This window comes from Engraulis encrasicolus, chromosome 18, assembly GCF_034702125.1.
Source record: "Engraulis encrasicolus isolate BLACKSEA-1 chromosome 18, IST_EnEncr_1.0, whole genome shotgun sequence".
Classification (NCBI taxonomy): Eukaryota; Metazoa; Chordata; class Actinopteri; order Clupeiformes; family Engraulidae; genus Engraulis; species Engraulis encrasicolus.
The window spans coordinates 40,561,493-40,575,219 of NC_085874.1; the positions used below are offsets into that span (position 1 = coordinate 40,561,493).

Sequence of the window (13,727 nt, forward strand, 5' to 3'; positions counted from 1 at the left end):
TGGACCTGCTGGACCCAATGGCCAGTTGTCAACGCGGTAAGTTATCAAAACATTTCGTGAGTTGTTCCCTATTTGAAGAACGAAGCTGCCGCATAAGTTTATGTAAACAGTGTAACTATTGCAATGAAGGCACACCAGCCATAGCACGTAAAGCACAGCAAAGGTTTTAGGTAACGTTAGCTGAATCATCATCAGCAAACACTGCTACAGTGACAGCAGCAGAATGCCTGTGTAAGCTTGTAGGACAAACGTGATCTTCGGAGACTGTTGGTATCACAATGGCTGTGGCACACCAGGGATTGGGAAGGAGAATGGCACCGCAGATGTTTTCAGACTTTTCTTTGCGGCTATTCTGATTGACTTTATGAAGTCGTCAGGGCTGAAATGATCACTGCAGATCACCCTGTTCGTGCGTCTGATGTGTTTACTATCTCCTGCAGATAGGAGCTAGTTTTGTTCTTTCCGGGTCTTTTTCAGGAAAAGAATGAGAACGTTTCTGTATGGGCTCTATTGTCGCAATTTTATATGCACATTTATTTACCATGTTAGTTGCCACGTTGTTGGTTTATATTCCACTATACATTAAAAAACGCAGTAATGTAGAGTATTATAGTTCTAGTTGGCGTCTCACTGTTGAAGTGGGTTTACATCTGATCACAGCTGTCAAGAGCAAGGTAAAATTCTGCTGACTAGGAGAAACTAGTTCACCTTATTACAAAAATCGATGTAAGGCCAGGTCAGTTTTATTTTAAACAGTATTCTATTACCACAAACCTTCACATCCACAGCCTGGCATTATAATTGATGTGATTTGATTGCTTATTGAATTTGTTAAGACTGCTTTTTTGGGTCATGGTAGTAAAAGTGGATCACTTGCGCTAGCCTAGCAACATCGACATGCGGTTTTACAAGGACTGCATGGAATTTCAAAAAACGATCTAGAAACACTTCTAACACTCTGGCTGACTCGGAAATGAGGTCCTGTGTCCAAAAAAACGGAGTGTTGCTTTAAGGTGTGATTTTAGGTCAATATGACTTTAACAACAACATGCATTTATACAGCACAGTATCACAACTATACAGTTGACTTAAAGTGTTTTCAAATACACATAGAGCCTGCGTCACAGCACAGCTACAGCCTGCACCACAGAGGTCTACAGTACAGACACTTCACTCACCACATTTCCAGGTGGTACTGCACTCTAGGGGCGCAAATGAGTGAGTGCAGACTTCATTGAATCAATTGACCGCGCTCTCACGACAGCTCCCTCTAGGTGAACTGCAGGGATGGATCGAGTGAGTGAAGTGTCTGTAACCGTAGACCTTCTGTGGTGCAGGCTGTAGCCGGGCTGTGACGCAGCCTCTACAACAGCCTGTTTGTAAACTAACTGTGCACTAGCAAAGTTCTCTATGCCTCGTTTTACATGTCAACAACTCCGCGTGTGCATGGACTGGCCCATATGGTGCAGGAACGGCTATCAGATTGAACGAGAATGTTAGTAAATCATTCATAACTGATAACGATCATGTTTCTGTGTATTAGCTAAAGGCGGCTACTGAATAAGACAAAGTGACATAGCAGTTGGAAAATCCGACGGCAGCCTACTATCATCAGTAGAATCAGTAGCCGCAAACGAGACACAGCCGAGTAGGGCATCCTTCACTTCAGGGGATGTGGACCGCTGGGTAAGGAGTGCGGGATCATGGGACTGAACCGCCCCGCTGCAGAGACTGACAGTCCTCCCAATCCTCGTCTTTCGAGTCGTGGTCAGGTTGGGGGCGAATAGACACAGCCAATTCCACTAGCAGTGCAAGTCTTTGCCTGCGCGTTTTTAATGATAGATTGCGACATGCTTCACATGAGCCACCTTCTAACTAGCCTGGCTCTTGTGCAGACCCTTCGCGCTTCGTGCATCTTCGTTAAATTTTGTGACCTCGCTCGATGAATATCCATCTGCTTGAGAACCAGGTTACATTCTAACGCCTCTCGGTCGCGGTCTATGCCAAGGCAGACAGAGCACGCATCATGAGTATCTACAGCCTTTATTTCCGACCCGCAGCCTCTTGGGCATGGGCGTTTTTCTTGAGGAGGTTTTTTACAGGTAGCCTTACGACTGCTCATGGTATACACCTTGAGGGATAGGATGCGTAAAAAAACCCTTGACTGTACAGGGGATGTTGAGTGCAAACCCAACAGGCGCGAAGCGAGACCGAGAGATTAGCTGCATCTAACACTGCCTCTGGTAGCCTTGGCTATGTACCCAGGGGAGGTTAGCTGATTAGCTGAGTAGCTATCGTAACCAGCCCACAAAAGGGTAACACTCAAAGTCTTATCAAGGACAACCCACAGGACACAAGCAGGTGAATTGGCTGGTTAAGCGACACGGTTGTATTAGTCGGGGGTAAGCGCAGGGAATCCAAGTAGCAGCAGCAGACACAGGGGTGGATGTGGTCAGAGCTAAGGACACATTGAAGTGCCAACTGCTAGCTCTTGAGGATAGCTAATAGCTTCGTCACCCAGGGGCAGGAAAGTCTGGCAAAAAAGACTATTAACAATTTTGCTGAAGCAAGTATGACCAGGAAGAAAGATATACCAAATGACTATCCTTATTCCAGTCACGCTAGCAACCCCAGGCATGGTAGTTGACCAGCAGAGAAGACCGGGAGTTTTTCCTCTGGTCTTAGTTCAAACTTACCTAATCCGTTGCTTCAAAGATATAGTATGGGAGATGATGAAAGGTGAGTTACTTCATAATTCAGAGCTCTAAACCAAGCCAGGCAAGGTTATAGACGGACAGTGAAACTGAATCACAAGAGGTGTAGAATGGAATGTCTGTGTTCCCACGAGAGCGACAGGATAAAAGAGGAAGTGCGCAAGTGCGAGCCGCCTTTTACAGCCCCTCTCGGAAAGCAGCAATGCGGGGCCTGGCAGCCTTTTTGCCTGTTGGCAGTGATTTAATGGTGTTTGGTGGATGTCCCTTGCAGAGTGGATCTCCAGTAGAGAGTAGTCGAATGAATTCGACTGATAAGAGAACCCATGACAAAATGCCAAGCGTTCCAAGATAAAGCATGTGGTGTGCTCCCAAGAGCAACCTGGTGGTTGTTTGAGTACATTGCACCTCAGCCAAACTTCTGTATCACATGTCAGAGACGCGCCTCTACCACGTTCTCCACGCGAATATGTGTGCTCATTTTATACTAGGGACCATCTGTACGGTTAGAATTAATTGCAATCAATTCCACTTCCTGAAATTCAAATTCATTTAAATTCAACATCCTGTGGAGGTGTCAATTGTATTCAATTCAAGTGTGTGTGTGTGTGTGTGTGTGTGTGTGTGTGTGTGTGTGTGTGTGTGTGTGTGTGTGTGTGTGTGTGTGTGTGTGTGTGTGTGTGTGTGTACCTGATTGCCATAAAGGAAAATTTGGTTGCCCCCCATATACATGCCTTCCAAACCTTCTATGGCAATGGTGGTGGAAGGAACTTTGGTTCTGGAGTCCAGCCCAGTCTTCCCGATGTTGAACATCGACACCATGCCCGTCTGCCAGTCAAACTACGCACAACACACTTCATTAAAGGGACACTGTGCAAGAAATGGTCAAAAAATGTACTGCAACTATGCTACTGCAACTATGAAACTGGGCTGCCTATCGCCAAATTTGATCTTTACATGAAAGTTTACAAAGTAATAAACAAATACTTTCAAGTATGGTCCAAGTAGAGTCATTTTTGCAGCTAAAAATGGCTATTTTTGGAAATTGAAAATGGCGGATCATGGAGAAGATCCCCCTTTTCATGTATGAAAAGTGCAATTTTTCCAGTCATAATGAATACTTAGAATTTGATGGTGGTGGTAAGTATTTATGAAAAAGGTAACATTAGTGAATGGGCAGCACAAATTCTGGAAATAAACAACTAAAAATCTCACAGTGTCCCTTTAAAGGCTAAATAGGGTTGAATATTTCTCAACTGTTTCTCAGCCTTTTCTCATGGTACTCATGTTAGTGTCTGTAAAAATGTACAGTATGTCTAATGTAAATTTGCAATGTTAGGGACTTTTTTAAAACAGGGTAGTAAAGCAATAAATACAGTACGTCACTGATCTTTCAGCATTGTAAGTTATTAGACTGCTTGCTGGAACTCCAATGGTGTACTTTGCATTATATTTCTTTTGCTCGCTAAGGACACGTGTGCTTGTACCTCATTCATTGACAACAGCAGAGCTGTTTGCTGGTAGCGATCATACAAAAAAGCCAGGTAGCGTGGTATGTAGTATGGATTAGACAGATCATAGTCGCTGCCTAAGCAGGGATACCAGTGTGTGAAGGGGTACCCACTGAACGCACACATCGACACCTGAAAAACACAATCAGGGGGAACTTCTCAAACAACATTAGAAAACTGGGGTATAAATCAATACAGTGGAAAGTGCCTATTGTGGTCACGGATACAGTAATTAACCTCTTATATACATCAACAGGCTTGGGTTATCACCAGACCAAATCACAACGATTGTGCAAAGCAGCATGAGAGTTCACATCTTTCACTAAGAATGTTCAGTCAGTCTCACACCAAGGGTACGTTCCAATATGTGACCTTGCGTCCTCCACTTGTGCTTGTGGCCTCGTAAAAGGAAGTAATACGTTGTGATAACATCACTGACAACAGCACTATATTTCAATGGCTTGCAAAAGCTCAGGTGTAAAGTCATTTTCTCATTTGCAAACTGAATGGTGAATGAAGAATAGTCCCCCAAAAACTGTTGTGGCTAGGCTGACAGCGGGGGAAACATAATTGTTTTCTCCGCAGAGGCGGTGAATCAGCAAAACCTTGAGGCCACAAGCACAAGTGGAGGGCGGAAGGTCGCATATTGGAATGCACACCATGGTTTACTGATGTGAAGAAGATGATTCATTAACCGCACAAATGCTGCACAGCAATGCTGCGTCAAGAATCATTAACATTAGACTTACGTTTACTTAATGAACACATCAGACAATGACACAGCAGACACCTACCAGATTCGGCCCCACTCCTGTATTAGATACCACACTCACATAGTCATCTGTGGAAAGAACACAAAATTACTAACTTGTTCTATTCCCTGCCCAACTTATCTCAATACATCACGTTACATTCCCCTACAAAATTCTTGTCGGTTACCCATCAGGCGCGGCCGGTGAATATTGTGGGCAGAGCCACCTACTTGAAGCTGGGCCCCCTCAGACCCAAAATGCTGAAATAACACTGCATATTGTTTGTGCTAGGTTTGTGCCGGATTGTGCTGTAAAAAAATGTTTGTGCTATTAATAAAATAATGCATAATGATAGCAAAATAATAAAATATAACGACTGTAACTTTACAAAACAAGTGATTGAAGTGTTAATTTTCACAGAACAAATGAGCACAAACAAAATCCCTTCGATTGAGACTACTTTGGAGAAATTTGGACGTGGAGGGGGGGCTGTGTGACGTCACAGGTCAGAAAATGTATTGAAAGTATGAGTATTTGAGTATTTAAATGACTTAAAAGCCTTGATAGCACAAACAACATTTTTTTACAGCACAATCCGGCACAAACCTAGCACAAACAATCAGCAGTGTTATTTCAGCATTTTGGGTCTGAGGGGGGGGCAGCTTCACGCAGGTGGCAGACCTCTACTAAAGATTCCTCCTCTAAGAAAAGTAGACCCATTCAGAAATTGTTGATAAAAATTGTGTTGCAACTTCAATCACACTGGGAATCGTATTGCATCATGTTGTGGCTAGTGACAAGCTTTGCAAGTGAAATCTTTTTTTTCTTTCGCCGAAATAGAGCCTAACCTCCAGTGTGGCTGCTTAAAGGGACAGACCACCGTACTTTAACAATGAAATATGTTCTTCTCAGAAGTAAGACGAGATGATACGTACCTCTCAAAGTTTTGTGCGACCTCCTAGTCAGCCAGACACGCTGACCCTCCTGTTAGAATTTTGTAGCTAGTTCAGCATGGCCAACGGTAGATTTCAGGGCTGTAGTTATATGCGACCAAAGTCTGCCACATTTTTCCTGTTGTCATGAAACAAAGTTCGGCTGCGCAAATTCAAACGTGGCTTTTTCTATGCTGTGGAAACTGTACTATAAAGACAGGCGTAGTAACACCTTCTGCGTGCTTAGACAGCACATTGATACCTTCACTTCTGATTTCTTCCTCTCCAATCAAAAGTGAAGGTATCAATGTGTGGTCATTATTTCTAAGAAGAATATATTTCATTGTTAAAGTACGGTGGTCTGTTCCTTCAAAATTAGATCTATGGCCACTGGTCTGGGCAGATTGCTTGCTGTTCTCAGCTAAGCTTAGCTAAGCTAAGGACTCAGAGTCTTCAAGAAAAATTACTCTGCCCATCTAACCTGTGGTATTTTATGAACTGCATTACCGCAAAATGCCCCAATTTGTTGGACTAAACAGATAACCATGTCGGATTTTACAAAGGATACGTGTTGGCTGTTTAATCAGGATTCACGTTTAGGGAAGGTAAAGTCTTTACTGTGTAGTTACTATATTGCAAAGCTTAAGGGATTGTGAAAGAAGTGTTTGCAAAATGGGAAACTGGAAGTGATTTAATGAAATATCTGAGCTTGAAATGTTGAGACAGTAGAACATTAAACTAAAGATGACCCCGACCACTTTTTCACTGCAATCTTGACAGCCATTTTGAGGTGTGTTGCTAAATATCTACATAATTAATAAATAAACTATATTTTATTGACTCAAGTGAGTTAAGTAGATATGTAGCCTGACATTTTAAATCATGTCTCTCTTCACATTCATACAGTTTAAGTATTTTTTTTATTATCAAGATTCCGCAACGGCTACATGCACATGTAGACAGCAATGCATTCTGGCTTAAAATGTTGCATGATGATTAGATTTACCAAATTTCAGTCATGTTGCGTCGACGACATGATGCGTCACATGGTGCCAAACTATCGTGGGATAAATGCGATTGCAGCCGAACCTTGCAACTCCTGCAGTTGCTTATCCTCGTGGATGCTCGTCTGCAAGGGTCTGCATACCCCTCAGAGATTACGCGCCCATGAACTGGTTTGCCAACAGATTGCTCATGTGTGTGTAGGAGCGTTGTCTCACACCCCTACACAAGTTTGCACTGCTCCCCACTTCAGCTCCTCCTCCCCACCTGTCCCCGCCCCCACACCTCACACGTGGTGCGTTAGTAGATCAAACTGGTGCGAAGTCATCAGCCCCGTACGACTTTGTTGCTGTCGACCAACGTTGACGGAAACACGTGAGCGAGAACTTGTTGTCATGATGTGGGTGTTATTAAATACAGCGCATTTAAAGTCGGCCACAAATATGAACGAGACGATGAGCTCGCACCGGTTTGCTCTACTAACACACCACGTGTGAGGAGTGGGGGGACAGGCAGTGAGGAGGAGCTGAAGTGAGGACCTGTGCAAACTTGTGTAGAGGTGTGAGACAAGACCCATATACACACGTGAGTGAGTTGTTGACCAACCAGTTCATGGGCGCGTGACCTCGGAGGCAGTCCGCAGCGCAGACAAGCGTTGAAGGGGATAAGCAACTGCAGAGGTTGCAAGATCTGACTGCAGCCGCATGCATCCCGCGATAGTTTGACACCATGTAACATGTCACCTCGTCAACGCAACGTCGACGAAATTTCGAAGTTTGACAGGAAATCTAACCGTCATGCAGCATTTTCCATCCAGGGTGCATTGCTGTCTAAATGCGCATGCATGCGTTGACACATGTCGATCGCACCTATTGTCTCGTGGATATTTGTACACTACCAACACAAATTGGAGGCTGTGCTTGCCGTTTTCCAGTGCTGTCACAAATTGCTGTGTCACCTCTAGTCTAATGTTCTACCTCTGTGCAAAAACAGCTCAAAGCCATTTTGAGTAGAGATGCACCGGATCCTGATTTTTAGGATCCTGCCGGATACCGGATCCACTGCTTAAGATCCTGCCGGATCCTTGATAACGGATCCTACGAAAGGGTTGAAACACATAGCATACTCGCACACGTGGGCCCTTTTTATTACGTTGGCTCAAACTATTTTTTAGGCTCATTGGCTTACTGCCACACTGCCTGCACTGGTCGCTTCCAAAGTTCTTTCACTCCATGCAGCAATTGGGGTTGTGAAAGACTGACTGAAAAACCTAGGCTAGAGATGCACCAGATCCTGATTTTTAGGTAACTGCCGGATACCGGATCCACTGCTTAAGATCCTGCCGGATCCGGATCCTGTGAAAAACCCTATTATCCTGCCGGATCCGGAACCGGATCTTGGATCCTGTGCATCTCTATTTTTGAGGCACTCAATTTGGCCTGGGGATGGCGTATCCCTTTAAGAAATTGTATGTTGAGACATAATACCTGAAAAGTATAACGCGTTGGTCTGACAATTGCCAGAGTACCAGATTGTTGCTGTATCGTAGTTCATCTGTCAATATCACAAAACACACATATTAGTTATTTGTTACATACACAAACAGTACACTACACACGTACACATTTTCACTCACATCCACATGTACACTCAACTGGCTCTTGCCAGATCTATGGGGTCCAACTCTAACTCCACTGCATAGAGAATTATTATGCTGCGTGTAGACCAGATTCGACCTATGCAAATTGTGCTATATTTTCAATCGTGGGTATTGAGCTCCTGCTGGGAGCGTACCTATGTTCCCCGGGTCCTATGTTCCCCTGTCTTGGTTAGGGACCGGGGAACACAAGACCCTTTTTCTAAAAAAGGTTCCATGTTCCCCACATTGTCTGTTTCCTAGTTATTTAATTGTGCCCTTCCCAAAACCATCCCTAAACATAAACCTGTCAGTAATGCAATGTTTCTGAGTTTTGAATTTATGCCCTGACCAAAACTATCCCTACACCAGAGGTTGCGCTAGACTTTTCACAGTCCGTCATTTTGACGGACAGGGTCGAAAAAAATCCGTCATCGCCTATTTTTTTTTAATTCTCCATCTCGTTTCTCAATGTGGGGGGTCGCGACCCAGCACCGGGAACAACACATGCGCAATTGCGGCCAATTGAGAGTAAACCGCTGTGAATACACCCCCTTTCACTCGACATTCACTATCCAACTTTGAGGATGGAGTCAACTTTGCTGTCCACTTTCTCTCTCTGCCCCCCTCGTTGCACTAAAGCTGCAGATATCTCTCATGACGCGCATCTGATTCAGTGTTCAGCGCTATGGTCACCACAAGCACTTTTTTAAAAGATGCGTGGAGGGCTTTATCCAACAGCTGTCAGTCATCGTTTTGCTCTGATTAATACACCGATTGTAATACAAAGGCGCAGTGTTAAATGGGTTAACATGCACGATGGAAAGGAAAACCGTCTTGAAGCAGAAAGGTTTAGCCCAGGCAGTCGACAAAGGCACTGAAGCCTACAACAGGAAGACGACCAGATTTCGCAAAACTTTGTTGAAAAATGTCAGCGACGGTAAAGGGAGCCTCTCTGTACGTAGCCACATCGGCTTATATGTTGGCTCTGGGAGCGCGGTAAAGTTGTCTGAATAAAACATATATCGCCTATAATGGGTGAACCAGCTATCAAAATGAGAGAAGGTTAGCCGTTTCAGGCAACGTTTGCCAAGTTGTAAGTTGCGTTGCCTGGTTAGGCTCTTGAATATCCGTCGTTTTTATTAGTTAATGTCCTGAAGCCGTTTTAGACCTGCATTGCCTTTGAGTGAAGGTTCTGGCTAGCAAACATGCTATTCGCATATTTGTTTATGTTTCAAGCGAGGAGTTATGAAACAATGCTTCTATGAAGGGCGATAGAGGGACAACTTAGTCATTGGCAGAAAATCAGATAGTCGGTAAATGTAGTAGGCCTAGGTCTACACATAGTTCTGAATCTTAAAGTCGAAGTCACACGTGTATGGTGGCAACGTCTTAGTTATTTTAATTCATTATTTGAAACAAGTGGAGAGGCGCACGCTCTGCTGCAGCCAGCCGCACAGCCCAGCTGCGGCGCATGGTATGACAAGCAGGGAGAGAGGGAGAAAGGCAAATGATAGCATGAAATTATCTGCGCTGATAACTATGCCTAATTTAAATGCATATTTGCTCAACTCGATAGAGGTGTAGGCCTACTTAAACTTGTAATTTATTTATCATCACCCTGAATATTGATCCGTCAAAATGACGGACAGGCTTCAGAATTTTCCGTCATCCTTCAAAAAAATCCGTCAATGACGGACATTTGTCGGTTAACGCGACCTCTGCCCTACACCTAACCTATAAGAGGTGCAACAACAACCGTTGCTTTGCCATGCGGCAGCAGTCTACTTTGAAGCAGCGGGGAACATAAAACCCTTTTTTGGAAAAAAGGTCCTAAGTTCCCCGGTTGCGGGGAACATAGGACCTGGGGTACATAGGACCTGGGGAACATAGGGATGACCCCCTCCCGCTCATACTGCATGAGGTTATCTCACAATTTAAAAGTTCACATCTCACAACTCATGGCCTTACACTATACGAGCTGAGGGTCTGATACGAGCAGAATGCTCACTAGTAGCGCATTCAAGCCGACTGAGAACCGCGCCAGTGCCCGTTCCCGCACCTAATCGCGAACCGGCCGTCGTGTTCACGCCACAGATTTTAATGTTCGCGAACTGGAAAGTTAGTTCGCAGAGCGAACCGCAAAATACTAGGTTTTTCTCGGCGAACTGTGACGACAGCATGGCCATCAGCAGGTTCATCCGAGTAACACAGTCACGTGCGGAAAAAGTTCAGAGCCCGGTATGAACACGGGATGTTTGCAGATAAGCACATTAGTGCCGAATGTAGTGTAACTGGTCCAGGCACCGGCTCCATTCTGGTCGGCCTGAAAGCCCTAACTGTGCGACACGACAGGCTTGTTTTCCTGAACTGCAGATGACAAAAACAAGGAAAAGAAACGCACACCTGATGTGGGGACGAGGATGAGCTGAAGAGCGAATCATGCTGCCTTGTCATTTTGTGCATGTGTAGTGTCAAATCGGGTCGTAGCTCTGCTTCAACTGTGTGGTTTACTCACGAGAGGCGAACAAAATGTCAAGTCTTGATTTTCGTGCGACTCTACGATAGCAGAACGTAAGCTGGTCCTGAGGTGAAATCGCTTGTCATTACCCCTAGTACACTACACGATGCAAGATTGAGCAAGAAATCGGCTCGAAGGATTTCCCAGGCTAGGGTTTGGCCATGGCAAAAGCCGAAACACGGCATCTAATGTTCATATCTATGGTGCTTGATCATTGTTGATTAACAGGTTACTGTTGGCAGTTCACTTATTTTATTGATTTATTTTTAATTGCCCAGCCCTAGTTGAGGATTTCCTTGAAGACACACATATCTTACTTGATTCAGTATGGGGTTGTTCGGCCAGGTGAACTGTAGAAAGAGAAACAGAGGAATGAATTAACAGCGAACAATGCTTAAACGTGGCAGTGCATGTTAACCACCACTGATGATCAATAGGTACTTAAAAGCACTCAAGATATGTATACCAGTGTCATTTTTCTTTCTGAAATGCATACATTCACAATAACACAAAATCTTTATCCTTTCAGGGATCTTAAGCCGGGCATACACTGTGCGTTATTTTCAGTCGTGGGTATGAAGCTCCTGCTCACACTGCACGAGGAAATTTCGCGTTTTAAAAGTTCATATCTCACATCTTCACACTATACGAGCCGACGGTGGAGGTGGAGATGAGGACGCGCTCAACAGTGAATTGCACGGCCCTATTAATTTGTGCATGTGTAGTGTTAAATCGGGTCGTAGCACTGCTTTAACGGTGCAATTTACTCACGAGGCACGACCAGGATTTCAAATAGTTTTGATTTCCTTGCGACCCTACGATTGTGCGATCGTGAGATGAAATCGCTTGTCGTTACCCCATGTACACTACACGACGCGAGACTCACGATTGACCTGCGATTGAGCAAGAAATCTGCCCGACTCTCAAAAGGTCATGCGTGTGCCAAATCGTGGCAAAATCAGGGCAAAAGTCGCACAGTGTAAGCTTAGCTTTAGTCAAGGTCGTGTGTGTTTGTTGGAAAGTGGGCGCCTAAGCAATGAAATGCTGTGGGAAGGGAAACCCTGATGTATCAGTATGAAATATATAAGAATTGGACACAAGTATGTACGTACAGTATGTATGTACGTATACTGTATGTATGCAGGTTTGTATACAGTATGTTGATAAGCCAATAACGTGTTTGTTGGGGCTGTGTAGTGTGACGGACTGGGTAGTCCTGGGACAGCTCCGCCCTCTGTCAGCTGTACCTGCTCGATGCATTTGGCTGTGCTCAGCATCTGATGGAGCGCAGGTGCGCGTCCTGATGAGGCAGAATACAAAACCGTGCTACACTGGCATGGCGGGGCATCCCCCTTCCTTTCCTTTGGCGGTTTGGGTTTTTGGTTTGGTCACCCCTAGACATTTTTGCATACACTCACACGATTACTGATCTTGCACCACATTATTCTTTATTCTACTTATTTCAAATAAATACCCTAAATCGTTATCCTGCGTGTGGATTCCTTTTATGTTGCACCTTTTGAGCCAGGGGTCGTAACATAATTGGGATCTCGTCCAGGGATTTAATCCGACGGTTTGTAGGCTACCTTAAGTAGGCCTACATGGTTTATTGCTAATTCGTAATTAGTAATGGGTTTGGGCCGACGGGTGTAAGCACCTTGATCGGTAGGCAATTTTTTTTGGAATCCATGCGCAGATTTTTTTCATTTGAGTTGAAAAGTAGTCTAAAGTTTTGGTTCGATTTTTGTTTGCCAAAGGCTGGGGAGGCCAACCTTTTTTTGGGTTGGGCCGCTGTTTTGTTTGTGTAGAAGCCAAAGCAGGTGCAGGTGCAGGTTTCTTTGTGCGCACTGGAGAAATTGGCTGGTTAGAGCCGCCAGAGCTAACGTGAACCCCCGCGGCAGGTAAGAGCGCTCAACGCTGGTGGTTTATTGTAATTGTAAAAATATTGTTTTCTTTTGCTTTTCTGGTGTGTCGAACGCGGGGGGACTGCTTGCATGCAGACCAATCGTATGTGGGCACATGAAGACTAGGTTAAAAGTAGGGCCTCTTTCTCTATTTAGATGCGGGGCAGCTCAATCTAGCTGGTTTACTTTGTAACTCCTGTTGCGGCCGAGATTACCTGCATCGGCAATTTTGTTTGGCTGCACAACATTCATTGTGTTTGGTTTTGTGAAAGGATGATGTTCTAAAAAAAGGGAAAAGGTAAGAGAATGTAACCTTTGTAAAAAACATTTGTAGGTACGGTAATTGGGCAATTACAAGGGGCAACCTTGATAATTTCGCTGGTACGGTAATTCTGGTTGCGCGCTTCCTTTTGGAAGTCAGTAGGCCTAAATAACGCGGACCATGGCCTCGTTGTCTTTAAAGGGTTTGGATAAAATGACGGTAGATGAGTTGTTAAAAACTGCAGAGGAACATGCGTTTGATTCCCCACCTAAAGTTAAAAAACCTGCCTTGAAAACGTGGGTAAAAGAAAAACTACAAGAGAAGGGGCTTTTGTTAGAAATTGAACCGACTGGTGCTGATGGGGCTATAGCGCAGTCAACGCCCATAAAGATCGATTCTTCACCACACAAGTCAAATAGTGTAGAGCTGACGTTTGAGCAACAGAAAGAGCTTTTGGAAATGGAGATGGAACAGAGGCGCTTAGAGGCACTGGAAC

The 13,727-nt window shown here is 44.5% G+C and overlaps 1 protein-coding gene across 1 annotated transcript in view; it reads right to left on the minus strand.

Annotated features, from left to right (window-relative positions):
- Positions 1-13,727, minus strand: part of LOC134469396 (cation channel sperm-associated auxiliary subunit beta-like) — a 108,000-nt gene that overhangs the window by 74,632 nt on the left and 19,641 nt on the right. The window contains exons 10-14 of the mRNA XM_063223624.1: positions 11,383-11,415; positions 8,396-8,462; positions 5,017-5,063; positions 4,199-4,354; positions 3,402-3,551 (exon numbers count right to left, since the gene is read on the minus strand). Of these exons, the coding sequence (XP_063079694.1) occupies positions 3,402-3,551; positions 4,199-4,354; positions 5,017-5,063; positions 8,396-8,462; positions 11,383-11,415 (453 nt within the window). The remainder of the gene's footprint in view (positions 1-3,401; positions 3,552-4,198; positions 4,355-5,016; positions 5,064-8,395; positions 8,463-11,382; positions 11,416-13,727) is intronic.